Below are 19,094 nucleotides of genomic sequence, written 5' to 3'. Positions count from 1 at the left end.
GGCTCCCTTCAAAAACCTGACACACTTGAACAAAACACATCAAAAACTTCAATGCAATTGCTGGTTTTCCAGGATTTTATCAAACTTCATTAGATGACATCCCTTGTTTAGTTTCAATCTTAAGAGTACACAAAATCATACGGATGGACCAATCTTCATCATTTCTAGCTTTAGTAAGACCCAAAATAGAATCAATGAAAAATGCAAAACAAAAATCCATAATATACCTGGATTATTTTTCTATATAAAACACCTCAACTTAGAGTTTCAATAAAAAGAGTAGAGTGTTCAAAGCTTAGACGTGTGTGATCGTGAGGGATAAAGTCAAAACACTGGATTAAAGCAGGAAGCTGATGATGTTGAAGAAAGATCATAAAAACACAGTAATGAAGCCGAATAAGACTAATGCAGAATCCTACCACTTGGGGTGGGTGTGAGTGCGAAGACTTGGGATCCATATATATGCATATGGTCCTCTACACATACACATATTACCATAGTTAGCTGGAGAACAAAATCTGGATAAATAAACCTCTGTTTCGGCAATGCAGTAGTGTTTACATCTTCATGAAACAGCCATGAATAAGAAGCTACCCAGTTTTCATCACCCTAACACAAACCTCAACTCATGATGCTGCCAGTTCTGCCTTTTTGTCCTCCAAAAGCTTTAGCTCCTTTTGCCAACCTTCCAGTTTCATCATCTTGTCCAATTGCTCTGGCTTCATTTCTTGCTGTGACGCTTTCTGCTGTTGGGCTTCTGTGAGCCGAATCTGCAGTTGTAAATATGCACCATAGCATGATTACTGACATTTAACTGAAACTAGATAGATAAAAAAATAAAAACATTCACGTTTCTTATTCCTTCTCGAATTACATTCTTAATTTCTTTAAAGAGGAAAGTCATGGATTAAGATGTAAACCTATTGCCTTACAGGAGTAGATTTGACGACATTTATATAAAGTAGTTGATCTAAGAATGACAATGAAATTGAGCATGTCGTCAACTGCTCCACCCATAATTACTCAAAAGGCCCAATTCTCTCACTCATGAAAACTGGGTAACCGTAGTAACAAGCAGAAAGACCCATTCTCTCCTGATGAAAGCTGGGTGACCAGATATATTCAGACAGGCCCAATTCTCTATCCCTCTCTCTCTCAAACTAGCAATTACTATTGTGCCATTCAGCACAACAGCCAAGAGCCACATAAGAGATCCTTATCCAACAGATCTGAACCTTGAGTGAGTGAGTGAATCCCTCTCACTCTCAAACACCTAAGCAGAAGAGTCAAGACCTGCATAAGAGAGTTTATACTGCAGGTCCATACCTTCAGAATGAGTTCCATATTACAGTGGTTGTGATCAACTAAGGCTTCTTCCCACAGGTTTCGTTTGGAATTTGCATGCATCCCCATGTAGCATTTTTCATATTCACATCAGTCTTGAACAAGATCCTTATAGTTGATCATTTCAACTCTAGAAAAAAATAAATCCGCTCTCTTGAAATAACAAATAGAATCCCAGAAATTGAAATATTTAAAATCTCAGTAGCATTTTCTCACAAAAAATATTCCACTAGAGTATGTTCATTAGAAACTGCACACGGCAAATAATGCAGTGAACAATATTGACATCAAACCAAAAATTCTTGTCTTTTTTTTTTTTCTTTTAAATAATAAGAACAGACAAAAGGGCTCAGTTAGAACTGAATAATAGAAAGGATCCAATAATGGACCTTAAGCGATTGGGTTATAAAACTTTGTTGAGTTAAACATTTTCAATAATGATTAAAAAAAAAAAAAAGAACAGAGCTATATGTTCCTTAGAGAACAAGATCAGTTCGTAAAACAGTTTGTTGAAGATAATATAATGTTTAAAAATCAGTGATTACCATTCCTAGGGAACACAGGAGCATAAGAATTCATACCTTCTTTTTTAATGCTCGGATTCTTTTATCAATATCAGGAGCAGCTCCCCCTGGATTTAGACACTCTATTGACTCTGAAGGAGGAGTAACTGTAGTAGGATTTTCAGTAACTGTTAGCTCATTCATCTGAGATGCCACTGACTCGACAAATTCTGATCCATGGTTCACATCTTCAGCAGAAAGCACTCCATCTTGTTTAACCTCTCCATCTACCATTTGCTCCAAGTTCTTACCCTTATCAAGTGCAGCCTGCCACAAGTAATTTATTAAATTTACCTCCAATCAGAGAAAAGGAAAGAGAAATAGGCAAGCAAGCAGCAGCTTACTGTCAACTTCACAAACTTTATGAAATTTATTTGCCTGGTATTGATAATATAGGTGAAAACTAGAAATATGAAAAAGAGTACTCTATTCCCAGTAATTGTGAGGCCTGTTGCAAACAATATCCATCTCCCTACATGATTTATAAACTTCATAAAACCTTTGATGAGCTGACATGTCAGTCATTTGATAAAATAAGTTCTACATCTTATGGAAGTTTTCCTTCAATGTATCAAAAGTGATGTAGTGCACCAGAAACTGGGGACTGTTGGTATGACAATGATTTCCATCCAAGAAAATCAGATAACTTTGTTTACCATACAATTTCCTCTGATCCCATGCCCAGCTATGTTCACTAACTGTTAATATTTCTAACACCAAAGGAACTGCTCAGCTTGGACAGTTGATTAAATGGAAGACGAATCTAAGAAGGACATGGGCACAGATTGCATGAATAAGAAAAGTGTAATTTGTTAGCAGAAGGATTTGATAGAGTTTCTTATTTTATTCTAACTGATGTGCGTTTGTTAGTCTAAGATTCTTAGAGTATGGAATACGTTGGGCACTCATTCCACAAATTAGGATAGAATAAACAAGGCCCCAGTCCCCGGTTGCATAGAGGCTTCATGAATGCATTTCCCATTAGTTTGAAGTAAAACAGTAAGTTCCTATAAAAAAAGAATCAGAAGTCTCAAGCATATTGATTTCTGTGGTGAGATTTCTTTTGCTTACAAGTTGGTGATATTCTATTAATCCCAACAGGGACTCTCAACCTTGAGTGCAGGTGTCAGAGTCAAGACTCAAAGCCCAAACTAGCAAAATTACAGATCTTCATCTGTCACTCTTCCTTATTTCTCCTACAAGTTTTCTCATCCTGGTTTTCTTACAGATGTTTCCTAATTCACAAGATACCTCTCTCTCTCTCTCTCTCCCCCCCCCGATAAGAAACAGAACAAGTACAGTAGATGAAGGGCATGAGACAGAAAAGAAACAATGAATAAATAAAATAAAAATAGAAAGGCCAAAGCACCTGCAGGATCATAAAATTTTCAGCACTATAGAGGTTTTTTATTTATTGTATAATGGGATGAAAGATCAAAGACGACAAAAAAACACACGAAAAAAGAAAAGAAAAGAAAAGAAAAGAAAAGAGAATCCTTGGCAATTACGTGAAGGCTCCTAAGCAATCTCGCTTAGGTGAAGGATAGAAAAGGGAATCTTGGTAAATCACACCCTGGTTCCTAGGTTATCATATTTAAATCCTCCTAAGCAATCTCACTTGGGTGAGGCAGAATGAAGAGAATCTTAGCAATCAAATCAAGGTTCCTAGGAAATGACACCAAGGGTCTCGTCAATAATCACAATGAGAAAGAATCCAGATTTTTTATTCAAAAGGTTGGATATTACATATGCAGCATGCATTAATATCACCCTTTGAATCAGTTAATGAATCAGTAGAGAACAGATTCTTCAAATTAAAAAATGCTGGAAAAGAAATTAAAATCCAAATGAAACACAAATAACATAACATACAATATAAAAGGTAAAGCAGGAGGAAAGGTGGGAAGTGGTCTGCTCTGAAAAGAGCAAGGGAGGACCAGACATCAGAAGGCTTTCAGCTCTAAAAAAGCTTTCCTCAGAAAGTAGCTTTGGGGAACCGAGAATGGCTAGTAGGCATGATGGTCAATAGGGGGGAGTCATAATGGGGATGTATGATGAGCTTGCTGAAGGTTGGTGTTTGAGGGTGGCAGGGAGGCTCATATTTCTAAATTCTAGAAAGCCATTAGTAGAGTGGGGAGACTTTCATGTAAGAACCATCATTTTTTTCAGTCACGGCCTCTGGACCAAATTCTGGTCAGATGTATGGGGTGGCAAGGCACCTATTATGGTTCATTTTCTGGTCCTCAAAGTAGGCAGCTCATAAGAAACTTGGGTGGTGGACTATTGCAATCTTAAGGATGGGATGCAGGGTGGTTGGAGTCTTAGGTTTAGGTGGAGATTTTATAATTGAAAGTAGGGAGAGAGTGGAAAAGCTTCTGCTGCTTCGGAAGTCAGTGACAATCTGGAGTAATTTTGATGATAAGCTGGTTTGGGAGGTCACTAGAAAGGGCAATTTCTTAGTAAAATCCTATAATAAGAAGTTGTGTTTAGTAGCTGCAACATCTTTACCGTTGGGCCTCAAAGGTGCTGTCCAAGGTTAGCTCCTTTGCTTGGAAGGTGGTATAGGGAAAAGTTCTCACAAATGATCAGGAGTCAAAGATGACTTTGGTAGTGGGTGCTATCTTTGCAAGAATTATGAAGAGTTGGGAGATCATATTCTATCCCAATTGTGGTCCAATTTATGGTCCTTGGTGCTCTTCTTGTTGGGGTTCTTCCTTGGACAATCGAAGACATTTTGCAAGGATGGCATGCCAATTTTGTGGGTCAAGGGAGGAAGCTGGCATGAAAGATTACATCTTTACTACATCAAAAGAGAGAAATGAAGAATATTTTTATGGCTTTGGCCATTTGATGCTGGTGGTGAAAAACTCTAACCTAGAGAGTTTGCTTGTTTTTAGTTTGTATTTTCTTGTATTTGATTCCTTGTAGTTTTGTTTTTCTTTGGTGGGGGGATTCCTCATCCTTCTCTTGTACTTCCTTTTTATCAATATATCCCTTTGTCGTTTCCTATCAAAAAAAAAAAAAAAAAAAATGCTGGTGGTGAAAAACTTATAATGAGTTTGTTGTCATGATCAAATATGTTCTATGGTAAATGTTAAATTTGTCTTTCCTTAAGTTTGTTAATAGATTGGGTATTGGGTTGGCTTAGATGAGAGTTTTCTTTTGCTCTTCCCCTTGATGCACCTTGTATACTTCCTATGTATTCAGATTGTGGCCCCAATGTTAATAACTATTAATATATATTTCCTTAATTTGTTTATCAAAAAACAGAACACCAGCACCAGTAACAAGGGGATGGAAGTGGTAGCAAGTTGGTGATTGTGTGGTGGAGGTGGTGTAACTAGTAGTAACTTGTTGACAGTGGATGTGATGATAGTGATGTGTTGATGGTAGCAGAAACCTAGTTTGTATTGGTGGTGACATAATAACACAATGGTGATGAAATGTTGAAAAAGATGGAGTGGTGGCATGTACAACCACAAAATTTAAAAAATAGATAAGAGGGTAATGGTGGGGTAGCAGTAATGGATACAATGATGGCTAAGTTTTAGTTTATTGTTATTAGAGGAATTTAATATTTTACTATGAACTATATTTTTTCTTCTATAATTGACCGAATTTCATAACAGGCATCATTGAGGGTGAGGCTGTATGACATACACATGAACATTGTATCAGAAACATCTTAGAAAAGGTAAAATAAAACAAATTACATGCAAATCAACTTGTCAATGAGATCCAACAACATATCCTTCCCCCTGAAAAGACATTCCTAACACCTAAAGGAGTAGACTCTATATATTATACCTTTTAGGCAAGTAGACTAGAGAGATCTTAAACCAAAAATTTGATCATATGCACAGAAGCTCCATACTTCAAAAGACCCTCATACTTCTTTCTTTCCTAATATACCTAAAATAATACAGGGGCTGATCTCCAAGTAAACCCAATCATCTTTTTCACTGAATATCCCTTCCAATCCATACACAACTCCTTATTAGAATTCAGCATTACCCATGCTATCCCAAAAGATAAAAATGAACATCTAGATCTCCAAAGCTGTACTACAATGCAATGAAATATTATTTATTGCTTCTTTATCATGTTTTCTTGCAGCAGCACCAAAAAGGATCTCTTCTTTTGAATATTTATCAATCATTATGACCTTCATTTTCCATCCAAGTGAATCAGATTTTTGAGGGAACTTGGTGTCTCACATCTCCTGCGAAAGGAAAACTAGCATTCCTCATTCCCTACCAGAAAATGTAGCAAAATTTCATTTAATAAGGCCATGATTGCTGCGTCTTCTCTATATTCTTTTCTGCTCTCACTTTTAATTTTATCTCTTGTAAAAATTGCAAAAAACAAGCTGAACCGATATGTTCTATTGTAATTTATTTATATTCCTTTCACAAGTCTAAAGAATTTCACTCCTACATCTCAATGAGTATTCAAGGGAATGGAGTTTCAAGAACGGCAATGTTGGCAATATAACAATGTTTGATACAAGTGCTGTCACAACTATTGGTGGAGAGACACTACCTAATGAAGAGGCCAATGTAAGAAAAATCAGTTCTTAAACAGCTAGAGAGAGAGAGAGAGAGAGAGAGAGAGAGATGCTTGTTCTTTTCCCATCACAATAAAGGATATTTAAACAAAACTATCTCATTATGCAATTAGATTCATTATTATTCATAAGATCACAACCCCCAACCTTCATATTTATTTCTCTACTTTTATTTTTTTATTTTATAAATAATTAAAATGACTTGAGGCTTATGCCTCACCCACAAAAAATTTCATCTCCACCTCTCCTTCTAAATGATCATGGAAAGATCATTTTTCTGTAGGCGAAAGAGAACATATATCAAAAGCGCCTAAAGGGAGGTGTAGTTTAGTACACACAAAGATACAAAAAAGTGCCTAATATAAGCGAGAAGGTTAAGAAACAAAAAACCCCTCTCCTTACTTTAAGCTCAACCAAGTTACAAAATCTAAAATAGAAGTTGTTGTGTGGTCCTTTATATATACCCTAACCCAATTCACAAAAGTATACATAAAATCGGATTTGATTGCTTGGTAGGACTGCTTAACATCATTAAGGATCCTTTATTTGGAAATCCATTCCGTTATGTATTTTTTGGACGGTTTGGAAGGAGAGGAATAGATTAGCCTTTAGGGGGGGTGAGTTGAATATTCAGAAATTAAAGAATTCTTTTGTCTGTAATTTGTGGAATTGGGCCAAAGTGTATTTAGGTGAGGAGTCTTTCTCCCTTATAGGTTTTTTGGAGTGGATAGCTTCCACTTAAGGGGAGGTAGTTCTCTTTGGTCTTTTTTCTCTTTTTGAGGCTTTTGCCGTTTTGTATACTCCCTGTATGCTCTGTGGCGATTAGCCTTTTTTAATGCATATCCTGTTTACTTATCAAAAAAAAAAAAAAAAAAACATCATTAAGGATCCTTTTGTTCCTTTCTCTCCAAAGAGCAAACATCAAGCACAAGGGAGTGACTCTCCATGTTTTTTTCCCCTTTTTTCCACATGAAAGAGTCATGCTAACCCAACAAGTTCCTTCTGACTGACGAAAGCATCACCCACTCCACTCCAAAAAAGAGAATAAATCAAGTGCCACATCACTCTTACTTTGAAGCAATGCAGAAGTAATTGGTATGTCGTTTCCTCCTCCCCTTTACACAAGTAACACGGGAGAGTGCAACCCCTCCTTTTGAGTTGGTTAAGGGTTAGAATTCTATCCTAAGAAGCTTCCTAGGCAAAGAGACTTACCTTCATAGGTGCCTAAGTGCTTCCCACTATACTAGTCGGGAAAGGCTCACTATATCCCTTGGACAAGGAAGAAACAAGTGATCTAACTGAAAAAATGCCACACTTGGACTCATTCCAACTTAGTCCTCCACTTCCCTTTCAATTGACAACGAATATAATAACCGAAAGAAACTCTCCACTTCATCAAGCTACCAATCATTAAACTACTTTAAAAAACAAGAGCTCCAACCACCCCCTTCCCTAACCTACTCTCATGCCTATGTCACCCATTCATCTTTGTTAGAAGCAAAAGAGAATAAATTCGGGAAGGCTTCTTCCTATGTTTGATCCTCGCATCACAAATCTTTCCAAAATTTAACTCTTCTCCCATTTTCAACTAAGAAACAAGACTTGCTAATTATACCTTTCCATTCATTTCTGATGGCTATTCAAACCTCCACTCCATAACCATCTCTCACCCATCTTGAACATTACCCCCCTTCCTCCTCTCCAAACTTGCCTCTTATGACTTGTTTCCATTAAGATTCCCTTTTTGTAGCAAATCTCCAATTCCACTTACCAAGCAATGCCTTGCTTAGGATAGAGAGGTTGCAAATTCCAATGCCCCCATCCTTCTTTCCCAAACGAACTAAGCTCCAATTAACCAAAAGAGGTCTTTTCTCTAACTTACATGAAATAAATCAGAAGACTTGATAAAGTGCTTTTGATCAGAATAAGTATCTCACCCTTAGAAAGTTATTGCCCTTCCACATCACTAATCTTTCCCTAAATCCCTCCTCCCCAGCATCCCACATCTTGGAAGATTTACAAGAGGGTCCCAAAGGAAGACCCAAATAGGAAGTGGGCAGCTTCCCTATTCTACAACCTAACACATCATGGAAAGATCAATAGTCCTATTGGGGACTATGGCCACAATCAAACCATATCTTTGAATCCTTTGGTCAGCATGGGAAGGATTAGTATGAGGCCTATATATGGATGAAGACTAGAGACTAAAGTCCCATTTTGGGAGCAATAGTGATGGAGAAAACAAGGTCAAAATATGTGGGCAAGGTTCTATAATAAAAGAAAGGGAAAAGGCTAAAAGGACCCTCTTCCCCCTAAGTAAGGGTAATAGGCTGAACATTTTGAGTGGACTCCTGGGCTGTAGTTTGTTGTTACAATGGTCATTAGTTTGAATGTAAGGGTTGATTGGAGGAGGAAATACAGAGCTGCTCAAGAGGTGATCTCAGGAACAAACCAGAAATTATGATACATAACTCTAAGTTTCAGGATGTGTCCCAGAAAGTTCTAGGAGGAATTTGAGAGTCTAGGCATGAAGGACGGGGTGTTTGTGTCATTCATGGAATAGAGGAAGAAGAACCAATAAAAGATTGCCCCCCACCTCCCCTCCTCCCTTTTCGAGTAGTGTAGGAGGATGTGATCATCTATTTCTTCTCTCCTTTGCACAAATAACATCTGTTGAGCCTCTCATTTTGAGCTTATCCAACATCAATATCCTTCCCATGTAGATTCCCAAGCGAAAAAGTTGATTCTCACCAGAACCCAAGGGTTCCAAACAATGCTTGCAGGGAACACCTTCATTCTTCTAATAGATAAAGAGTAATAGAAAAATGCGATTGAGAATTTGCCACACTTCAAGTTTAGCCAATGTCCCTACAAATCATTTACATTTGCAATATCCTAAGAAAGACCTCCACCCTATCTAGTTCCCAATCATAAATCTGTCTTCTGAACTTGGAGTTCCAACAAATCCTATCCCCTATGTACTCCCAAACCCTATCCAACTGAAAATGTCCCTTACACTGTTTTTGATCCCTAGGAAGGATCCCATATGCTTGAAAGCTTGGAAGTCACAATTGACAGCACTCAAGAAAGAGGAATGAGAACTTTTGTGTTGTCTCTTCAAATTATTTTGCTTATAAACCTAGAGATTCCTACTATAAAATTTACAAATCATTGATTTTACATCATGCATATTATTCTTCTTCCAAAGAAATTTATTTTAATAGTAAAGGAAAAAGAACATTCATAACAAACCATGAGCATGTAAAGAAATCCATATCCATATCACACCTAACTTGGGTGCAAGCTTGATGACAAGCAGCACATAGAATTAGGATTCTCGTGTCAAGGAAATTTCCATCCAAAAGTCTGCAAATAGAAACCAAATCATATTTTCTAAGTCCATATTTCAACATTTCGTAACAATCAGTGAAGCACCAAAATCAATTATTTGATTCAAGACTCACTCTGGCCAATAAAACCCATGTAGGAGAATGAAGCCAGCTAGCTAACAACACTGCGTTGATCACCCAAAAGGAACAAAAAAGAAAATAGCTAGAGCAAAAGTACCTGTAGTCGCTTCTCTTTCTTTCTTTCATTCCTCTTAACAGACTTGGTCTTAGGTTTTGCATCCGTAGGTGGATCATAACCGGGAGGCCCTTCCTGTGAAGCCATCTCCTTCCTCCACTGTATCAAAAAATTACAACAGAACTCTCATGCATCTTTTGGTTTCCAAGAAATTGTAGGAAAAAAAGAAAATTCTGAATAAGTTTTTCATCATCTGGGAATCCAAACACTTCCCACAAAGCCCATAACAACAATCCGGCTTCTCAGTTGAACCAACATTCGGAATTTTCTCTGATGTTGTCATGCTTTATTGGAAACCAATTGGAAGGTAAGAGAGAAAACAAGACAAAGTTGAAAGAAAGTTTTGAGTCTTAGATTCTCCATCATTTGGGACCCAACCACTTTCCACAGAGCGGCCTTCTCAGTTGAGCCAACATTCAAAATTTTCTCTTTTCCACGCTTTCTCGGCAACCAAATTGAGGGGAAGAGAAAAATAAGAGGCAATTGAAAAAAGTTTTCAACTTTGCATCATTTGGGATCGCAAAGAACAACAGTCGCACTTTTCTTTTCTTTTCATCACCATTCGAATTTCCCTCCCATTTTTCCACGCTTTCCCAGCAACCAAACAGAGAGCAAGAAAAAAACAAAAGAAACCAAGCGAAATTGAATGAAAACGGGCACATACCAAAGCGCCCTTGGATTGATAAATGGCGACTTCGTCTTGAGGAACATAGCCAGCCCTAATTCGGATAGGTTTTCGGAGCGTACCATCGGGTCTTCGAGTCGGAGCGAGAAGTCTCTCTCCTTCTTTTAGGGATTTGCTGAGCTCCGCCAACTGTTTCAGCTCTTCTTCTCCTTCTCTGCCGTCACTGCCAGCCATGGCCATGAAGGGTTGGGTTTTCAGGGGTGGAGTAGTAGTGTGGTTTGGTTGTTGGGAATCTTAGGGAAAATTCAGTTCACCACATTTCCATTGGATGCATTTGGGTCTGAGAGAATTCCAATTCTGAGCTACTCAGAATCAAAAACCCTAAATTCACTTCACCTCTTCTCTCTACAAACATTTCTTTTTAGATTATTTAAAAAAAAAATAAAATTATAATCATAAAAAATTTTCAAAATTATTTCTCAAATAATATTACTTAATTTATATAAAGTAGTTGAAAATATGGTTGGTGGGTTACAACTTACAACCTACAACCTTTCCATCTTCATTCAAACTTCTTTAAGAATATGATTTTAACTATTTTAATTGTTTCCACATTATTATTTGAGCTAAATTTAAATAAAGTTTTACAATATTTTATATATTAATAAAAAATATTTTACATAAATATTTTATTATCCTTTTTAATATTTGATCATATATATATATATATATATATATATATATATATATATATAGTGTTATTTGATGATATTTTTATTTTAATAAAAAATATTTTATTATTGTCTTTAATATTTGATCATTTTTTTTATGGTTTTTTTTTTTTTAGATTTGATGATATTTTTATTTTACATCAAGATGAGACAAACATTAATATTATCACAAACTATAAGAACAAATGATAGTATTACGAAGTCATGACATCAAATTTTAAAATTTGATCGAATAATTCATTGATTAGTATTTATTTGAAAACATTTTTTACTTTTTGTTTTTAATAACATAAATTAAGAATGTATTTGACAGTGATTTTTGTCTTCATAAAAAATAAATTTTTTTAAATATTAAAAAAATTAAAAGCGTTGCCTAAAATTACAATCAAATGGACTATAATAATAATTTTTATATAAAATACAATAGCTCTTAAAAGGCTTAAGTCTAAAATGTAATAGTTTTTGAAAACTAATTAATTTTTTTACTATATCAAATTTTAAATTTTTTTAAGGATATAAGGTAAATCTATACTTTTTATATATGGGTTTCTAGTTTTACATAAAAGTTTTTTTTAAAAAAATAAAAAGAAAATTAAGTAAATAATGGAAAAATATTATAATGAAAAACAATGTAAACATCATCAAGGATTAAAAAACGTATGAGATATAAAAATCATTGTAATTTGTCTCATGAAAAAATAAAAGAAATTTAAGTAAATAATAGAAAAAGATTGTAATGAGAAACAATGTAAACATTGTCAAGATTTTTTTTTTTCAAAGCAAAAAAACCGATGACAATATTAATATTATTGACAAAATATAAGAAAAAATAACAATTATGAATCCTTGATATCAACCTTGAAAATTGAATAAGGCAATACTCCGATTAAAGATCGGTTGGATATATTTTTTGTTTTATGTTTTTAAAAATGGAAAATTATAGTAATTTTTATATAAGAGGTTGACATTGATGATGTAATGATTTTTTAAAAACTTATTAAAAAACATTGAGGTATTAAAAAGTTTCTATTGCTTCAAGTTCTAAATTTTTTTAAAGTAATTTTTAAAAACATAATATAAGTCTATACTTTTTGCATAAGAATTTCTCTTTTTTATATTGAAATTTCTATTTTTAAAAATAAAAAATTTTAAGTAACTGTTAGAAAAAGATTGTAACAATACATCATCAAGAAGTCTAAAAAAAAAAAAAAAACCTAATGACATGTTGGAATTTTAATACGAATTAAAATTAAATTAGAAGAATTTTAGAAACATTAGAAAATGTTATTTATTTAGGTTTTTTTATATTAATTAAAATTTTTGGTATGATATGAATTAGAATCATAGGGCAAGTATGATTAATTTATTTTAAATAGATTTATTATTATGTTGAAAATAATATAATAGAATGCAATAAAATATTATTGCCATGGCTCGATGGGGTGACAAGACACATACAACCGACTCATACAGGATGCCTATGCATGGCATAGGGGCGCAATGCCCTAAGCATGAGGATGACTATGCCATGGGTGCAATGCCATGACTTGATGCTATGGTAAAGCTGGCTTGCCATGAGATGTTGTTGTAGCAACTAGACCGGTGGGCTGGTAGTGCATGGCATGAGCAAGGCATCAAGGAGCCTGACAAGCCTGATGCCATGAGCACCTTGACATGACATGGGCTCAAGCATCAGTGAAGGGAAGGCACGTTGATGAATCAAAGGGACACAATTGGATGACTAATACAACATATCGATTCAGAAAGCCCTTGACTTAGAGGCACCTTGGTAGGCACCCATTGACAAGAGACACCTTGTGGGGAGAAGGTACCTTGTTGGGGACTCATCAACAGTTGCTCCTTGAAGAGATGACTTGAAAGGAATGGTTGGCTAAGGGCATCGTGAAGAGTTGCATCTGTTTAGGAAGACACATGGAGTGTAGCAGCCTTGGCTCAGCATCATGGGAACATGAAGATGGCTGATTGGCTACAGTTGGTGCAAAGAGACCTCGATTCCAAAGGGTGTCTTCAGCTAGGTGGTTATGGCGGTTGCATAACCACCTCTAGGCTCCTAATTTGAATTCAAAATGAAAACTATAAGCAATGGGTTATAAAAGGTTCTTGCATATCAGAGACGCATATAGGAGAAAGGTTTGACAGATTATATGTTCTTTGACTCGGTGTATGAGTGTTGAGACACTTATCTAGTTTTGTAATCCTTGTAGTTGAATAATAAGCACAGGGAAAGTTCCTGTAATTGTTTGGCCTCTTTTACACTACTATTATTGAGGCACTTGGAGAAGATTGGCTAAAAAGGAGTTCTTAGCACTGCACACTTCAAAAAAAATTGGGGTGTTTTTTTGTGGTGTGATGGTAGATGTTGGACCTCATGCCATGGAGCCTTTCATTTGTACCATGACCATGTGGCCTCTATTGGTAATGCCTAGTGAGATGTTTGTCCCCTCCCAAGTTGTCTTTTTCACCCTTCAAAACTGAGGGAGAAAAAAATAAAAATAAAAATTCACTTATGAGAATGAATTGGAAATGTTTTAGTTTTAATATGGCTATGGTTTTAAGACAAAGTATAAACCCCTTTCTATTTGAATTTTTAAAAGTAAAAGGTAATCAAACCTTACTAAACTCAAATATATTTAATGGCTTAAAACTTTCTCAATTATTTTTAAAATAAAACTATTTCTTTTTGTCTTTCCTTCTTTCTTATTTAATGTTATTTTTTAAAATAATCTCTCTAACGAAATACCTGTTTCACAAGTAAAAAAATGTGATTTTATGTATAGTTAAGAAAATTATTTATCAATTAAGATAAAATTTTGACAATATATGGGTAATATAATCTAATTGAAAGATGCCTAGAAAGAAAATAGTAGGTATTGAATATTTGATCATATAGGAATTTTAAGGGATTAGTTTTTAAAAACCTAAAATCTTAAGGAATCCTTTTTCTTAGTAATTTTGAATATAAATAAAAAAATAACCCATGCAAACCCACCTTCTAAATTACTCTTGAATCCCAAGTAGTGTATGATAAAATTAGACATAAATCTACCTATTTGTCTATCTATTTATCTGCGTATCTATCTATCTATCTAGACAAGAATCTATCTATCTATCTACCTATCTACCTAGGCAAGAACCCATGACGAGAAATTGCAATCTCAAAGGCTTGCATCCTTTCTCCACGGGCAAAACCATTGCGATCATAAGATGATATTTCATTAATTTGGTGATCGATACAAGCCTTCACAAGCTCCTCCCCAACACGTTCAGCAGCTTCCTGAGAGAATCAAATGTGAAAAAAAAAGAGCAAAAACAACGGATCAACAATACAATACAATTAGAGGGTCTATAAGTGACAACAAAAGAAGAGATGAAATTAAAATAAGTTATGGGGCCTACAAAATTTTTTAATTTGAAAAAGGATTAAGGTTTCTTTATCGTAAGCATGAACATGTCTTTAAGCATAAAAAGTGTACTTACAATGGCGCTACAAGGGTTATTCCCATGAATAGATTTCTGCAGAGTGCTTCCATAAAATAAACACCTTTTGTTCTGGTCATCGACTAGCATAGCATACAATTGCTTGGCTGAACAAAATACTGAAAGTCTTGGTTTTGTAGGGGAGCCATTGAACTGGTCAAGACAATGCAAAATCACGGTATAGATCAGCAAACAACTCTATCCTACTCAAAACAGGGCATTCCAACAAATAACTAAGAACACGAGTTCAGCCACATTTAAGTAGACAAGGCATCAACAACAGGGTATTCATGATTTATCTTTTACCAAAAGAATACAACACGCAATAATATATACTGATCCCCTATTATGTAATATCAATTAAAAAAAAAAAAACTAACCTTCCATAAATAGCATTTTAATACCAAAAAGTGTAACAAAATTATACAAGAGAACAAATTGATCTTAGAAAGAGCTTATTTTGGTGAAGTGAAGAGAAAACACACCTTTCTTTGCAATTTTCTGTTTCGGATTTTTGCACTGTCCTTCTTAGCATTTGCCCTTGCTTCAATCACCATTGCTTTGGTAAAAGAATCTGAAGCAGTGTACGCAAGATACAATAAGCAAGAATGCCAAACTAGAGGAGAAACACAAAACAGAAGAACATTATACCATAAAAGGAGGAAGAGAGAAGAATGAGGAGCAAAGGGTTCTACTTCCACTTACTTGTAATGGGCATGGAAAGGAAACTAATAGAATTTGAATGGGTTCCAAAGAGACCAGAAGACTTGAATTGTAGTGTAGGAGCAGTGACAGGAGTCATACTAGAAAGCTGAAAACAAGGTGTGATTTACAACAAAATTAGTATTTAGTATTCTATCAAACAGATGGTGTGCATTTCCAAGAGAGCCCATAATTCATCGTAGGGGATGTTGGACCTCATACCATGGAGCCCTTCATTTGTACCATGACCATGAAGTGAGATGCTCGTCCCTCTCAAGTTGTCTTTTTCATCCTTCAAAGCTGAGGGAGAAAAAAAAAAATCACTTAACCACAAAGTATAAACCCCCTTTCTATTTCAAAACTAAAAGTTAATCAAACCTTATATAGATGTAAACTTAAATATATTTAATATCTCAGAACTCTCTCAATTATTCTTAAAATAAAACTATTTCTTCTCATCTTTCCTTCTTTCTTATTAATTCCTCCCCCCCCCTTTTTTTAATAATCCTCGAGAAATACTGTTTCACAAGTACCTGTCACTTTTTAAAGTAGGCTGAATAAAAGGTTTTCAAGCTTTACATAAATGTAAACTCATTCATTTAGAGTGCGTTCGGTAGTAATTTAAAAAAATGTTTCTAGTTTTTCTAACATTTGAAATTTTTTATTTTTTAAGTATTAAAAAGGTTAGAAACGCTTCCTTTTTAGAAAGAGTTTCTAGCATCTTTAATACTTAAAAGATAAAAATTTTCAAGTGTTGAAAAAGTTAGAAATACTTCCTAAAATCACTGCCAAATGCACTCTAAGAGTGCGTTTGACAGTGATTTTAGGAAGTGTTTTAGTCTTTTTAACACTAATTTTTTTAAAAAAATTTTCAAGTTTTAAAAATGTCAAAAACACTTATCAAAATCACTATCAAACGCATGCTTAATGACTCAAAACTTTCTCAATTATTCTTAAAATTAACTATTTCTTGTCATCTTTCCTTCTTTCTTCTTATTATTATTTTTTTTAAATAATCTTTCTTGAGAAATACTATTTCTCATGTATGCAGCAGTTTTTAAACTATGCTGCTCAGCATCTCTTTCTCATAGTCTATGGATTGTTATTATAATATTGATCCTAATATTTCTTCCTCTACATTCACACTTCTTTTGATATAAACGTTATTGGTCACCATTATAATCTTTTGGAAGTATATTTATTAATAAGTAAAAAAAAAAGTAGATATCATATAGGAATTTTGACAACCTGTTTTTGGTGCTTCCTCTTCTCGTTTAATATACATCCTTTTATCTATTAAAAAAAAAAAAAAAAGGAAAGAAAGAAAAGAGCAGGTATTGAATATTTGATCATATAGGAATTTTAAGGGATTAGTTTTTAAAAGCCCAAAATCTTTGGGTATTTTAATTGACAAAAACAAGTAGATATCATAGAAAGTAGATCATTTGAACCTAAAGAAAATACCAAAACAAAATCCATTCCTATGAGATTGGTTGCTTAGTATGGTTAAGAAATGGACTGGAAATGATATTTTGAATATGAAAGTATTCCAACAGAGTAAAAAAACAAAAGAAAAAAAAAAAATCTCAATTCAAACAAACCTCATGCAATCCATGTGCATTGCCATCAATTTTAAAAACAATAATAAGAACTAGAAAGATAAATGGATCTAGAAATGAATATTTTATTCTAATATTTTAAAAAATCATACAACTCATTCTAATATAAAAAATGGCATGATTCATTCTAACATAACCAATCACATAAATCATTCTACTATTTCATTTCTTAATTTATTTTTTAAAGAAGACACATAACTTTTAATTTATATCAAAATGAATACTAATACATTTTTTTTTTCTGATCAATTTTTGAGTTTCATATTATCTCTAAAAATGATTAAAAATGTTAATAGACTCATCAATGCTGTTTGGTTTCCAAGACAATAGAGAAATAAGAGAAAATGTTGATTCCTATGTTATTTACCATCTTTTGCTTCCAAAAAAACAAAAAAAGAAAACCCCTCAGCATGTGATTTTTGGGTAAAGTGGCATTTTTTTGCTCTATATTCCCACAATTTTTCAAAATTTAATACTTTGTTGATATTTTCTTTGTCTACGCCAGACAGTTAATCAAAATCTCACTGTAACCCAAACTGGCAATAGTTCTTCCAAAGAGAAACCCTGGCAATAGCATTCCACAGTTAAAATGCACGAAATCCGACTCTGTTTGGTCACCAAGAAAATGAAGAACAACAAAAGAAAACAAAATTTTGATTACAATGTCATGTCGCCTACTTTCTTTGTTACCAGAAATCCAAAACAAACAAACAAAGATAAAAAAAATAAAAAATTAAATATTAAAAAACTCAACAAGAAATCTAGGTAAATCCCCAGATGATGAAAAGTTAGCGATTCAAACGTTCTTTCATTTTCTCGTTATTTATTGAGCATCCAAACGATTGTATCAAACCTAGAAGTTGATCTATTGAATTGGGAATAAAGATAGGGAGAGTACCTTAGACTCAGAGAGATAGACCGAAACGCAGCATTTGGCGAAGGAACGATTGAATGCTTGTTTGCAACTAGTTCACTTCATTCTGAGTGAGTTGAGTCAAGTGATAATGGGCTGAAATTGGGGCCACCCAGTTTTTTAATGAATGGGCTGTAAGTGGGCTGAATCAAATTTTTGCAACTAGCTCACTTCACTTTTGATGGTTTTCAATCCCGGAGGCATTAATAACATGTTTGATATAAATTTTAGGAAGCGTTTTTAAACTGAGTGTTTGATAGTGATTTTAAGAAGTGATTTTAGGATTTCATATATTTGAAAATTTTTATCTTTCAAAGTATTAGAAAGACCAAAAACACTTTTTAGAATTACTATCAAACGTAGTTTATAAATTTTTTTTTTTAAAATTAGATGTTTAACAAATTTTAGGAAACACTTTAAAAAATATGAAAAATCACTTATAGTGTTTCCTAAAAACACTTTTAGAGAAAACTGTTTTATTAAAAACATTTATATTAAAAACACTGTTAAACGTACTCTTAATTAGGACTAAGCCGATTTTAGGTTTTACAAATTTGAAAACTAATTTTATTTTTTAATACTAATTGAAAAAGTTTTCAAAAAATAATTTTTTAAAATAGATATTTTCTTGAATAAAAGTCTTTATTTTGTGCGTTTCTAAGTATTTTTGAATAACTTTTATCTATAGTATTTTATTTTCAATCATCTCTCATATTTACATAATTACATTTTATAAAAAATCTAAAAAAATTACAAATGGAAACAACTAAAAATAATAAAAACATATTTTCAAAAATATTTTGTTTTCAAAATAATTCTCAAAAGCAAAAAATTGTTTCCGAGACTAGTTTCAAACACCATCAAACTCTTGCTAAGAAGCCCATTATATCATAGAATTAAATTTCTTCAATAATTAAATAATTGACATAATTTTTAGGAGAAAATTG

At 33.8% G+C, this 19,094-nt stretch overlaps 2 protein-coding genes across 3 annotated transcripts; both read right to left on the bottom strand.

Annotated features, from left to right (window-relative positions):
* Positions 1-326: 326 nt before the first annotated feature.
* On the bottom strand, positions 327-11,071 carry LOC117926689 (partner of Y14 and mago). Its single transcript, XM_034845909.1, has 4 exons — positions 10,724-11,071; positions 10,042-10,158; positions 1,926-2,174; positions 327-770 (listed from the first exon to the last, which is right to left on the bottom strand). The coding sequence occupies exons 1-4, from the start codon at positions 10,922-10,924 to the stop codon at positions 627-629; spliced, it is 711 nt and encodes a 236-aa protein (XP_034701800.1). The 5' UTR covers positions 10,925-11,071; the 3' UTR covers positions 327-626.
* A 3,319-nt stretch (positions 11,072-14,390) lies between these two features.
* On the bottom strand, positions 14,391-18,219 carry LOC117927079 (50S ribosomal protein L18). 2 transcript variants are annotated; one of them, XM_034846482.1, is made up of 7 exons: positions 18,133-18,148; positions 16,864-16,908; positions 15,838-15,915; positions 15,619-15,724; positions 15,399-15,487; positions 14,914-15,066; positions 14,391-14,710 (listed from the first exon to the last, which is right to left on the bottom strand). In XM_034846482.1, exons 3-7 carry the CDS (start codon positions 15,865-15,867, stop codon positions 14,555-14,557), a joined length of 534 nt encoding a protein of 177 aa, XP_034702373.1. In that variant the 5' UTR covers positions 15,868-15,915; positions 16,864-16,908; positions 18,133-18,148; the 3' UTR covers positions 14,391-14,554. The 2 variants fall into 2 exon arrangements, with proteins under 2 accessions (XP_034702373.1, XP_034702372.1); XM_034846481.1 differs by lacking the exon at positions 16,864-16,908 and having other exon boundaries at positions 18,133-18,219.
* Between the last annotated feature and the right edge of the window lie 875 nt (positions 18,220-19,094).

This window comes from Vitis riparia, chromosome 12 (genome assembly GCF_004353265.1).
Source record: "Vitis riparia cultivar Riparia Gloire de Montpellier isolate 1030 chromosome 12, EGFV_Vit.rip_1.0, whole genome shotgun sequence".
Taxonomy (NCBI): Eukaryota; Viridiplantae; Streptophyta; class Magnoliopsida; order Vitales; family Vitaceae; genus Vitis; species Vitis riparia.
This window is presented reverse-complemented; position numbering and strand designations above follow the sequence as displayed.

Bases quoted from the DNA above. Each gene is read 5' to 3' on its own strand.
- LOC117927079 (XM_034846481.1), bottom strand. From the start codon at position 15,867: ATGGTCATGGTACAAATGAAGGGCTCCATG. The intron at 15,725-15,837 runs GTATGAGGTCCA...CCTTGTTTTCAG, and splicing joins TACAAATGAAGGGCTCCATG to CTTTCTAGTATGACTCCTGT. The intron at 14,711-14,913 runs GTAAGTACACTT...TGATTCTCTCAG, and splicing joins ATAACCCTTGTAGCGCCATT to GAAGCTGCTGAACGTGTTGG.
- LOC117926689 (XM_034845909.1), bottom strand. From the start codon at position 10,924: ATGGCCATGGCTGGCAGTGACGGCAGAGAAGGAGAAGAAGAGCTGAAA. The intron at 10,159-10,723 runs GTATGTGCCCGT...TTTTTGATACAG, and splicing joins ATCAATCCAAGGGCGCTTTG to TGGAGGAAGGAGATGGCTTC. The intron at 2,175-10,041 runs GTACTTTTGCTC...TACTTGTGGCAG, and splicing joins AGAAAGAGAAGCGACTACAG to GCTGCACTTGATAAGGGTAA.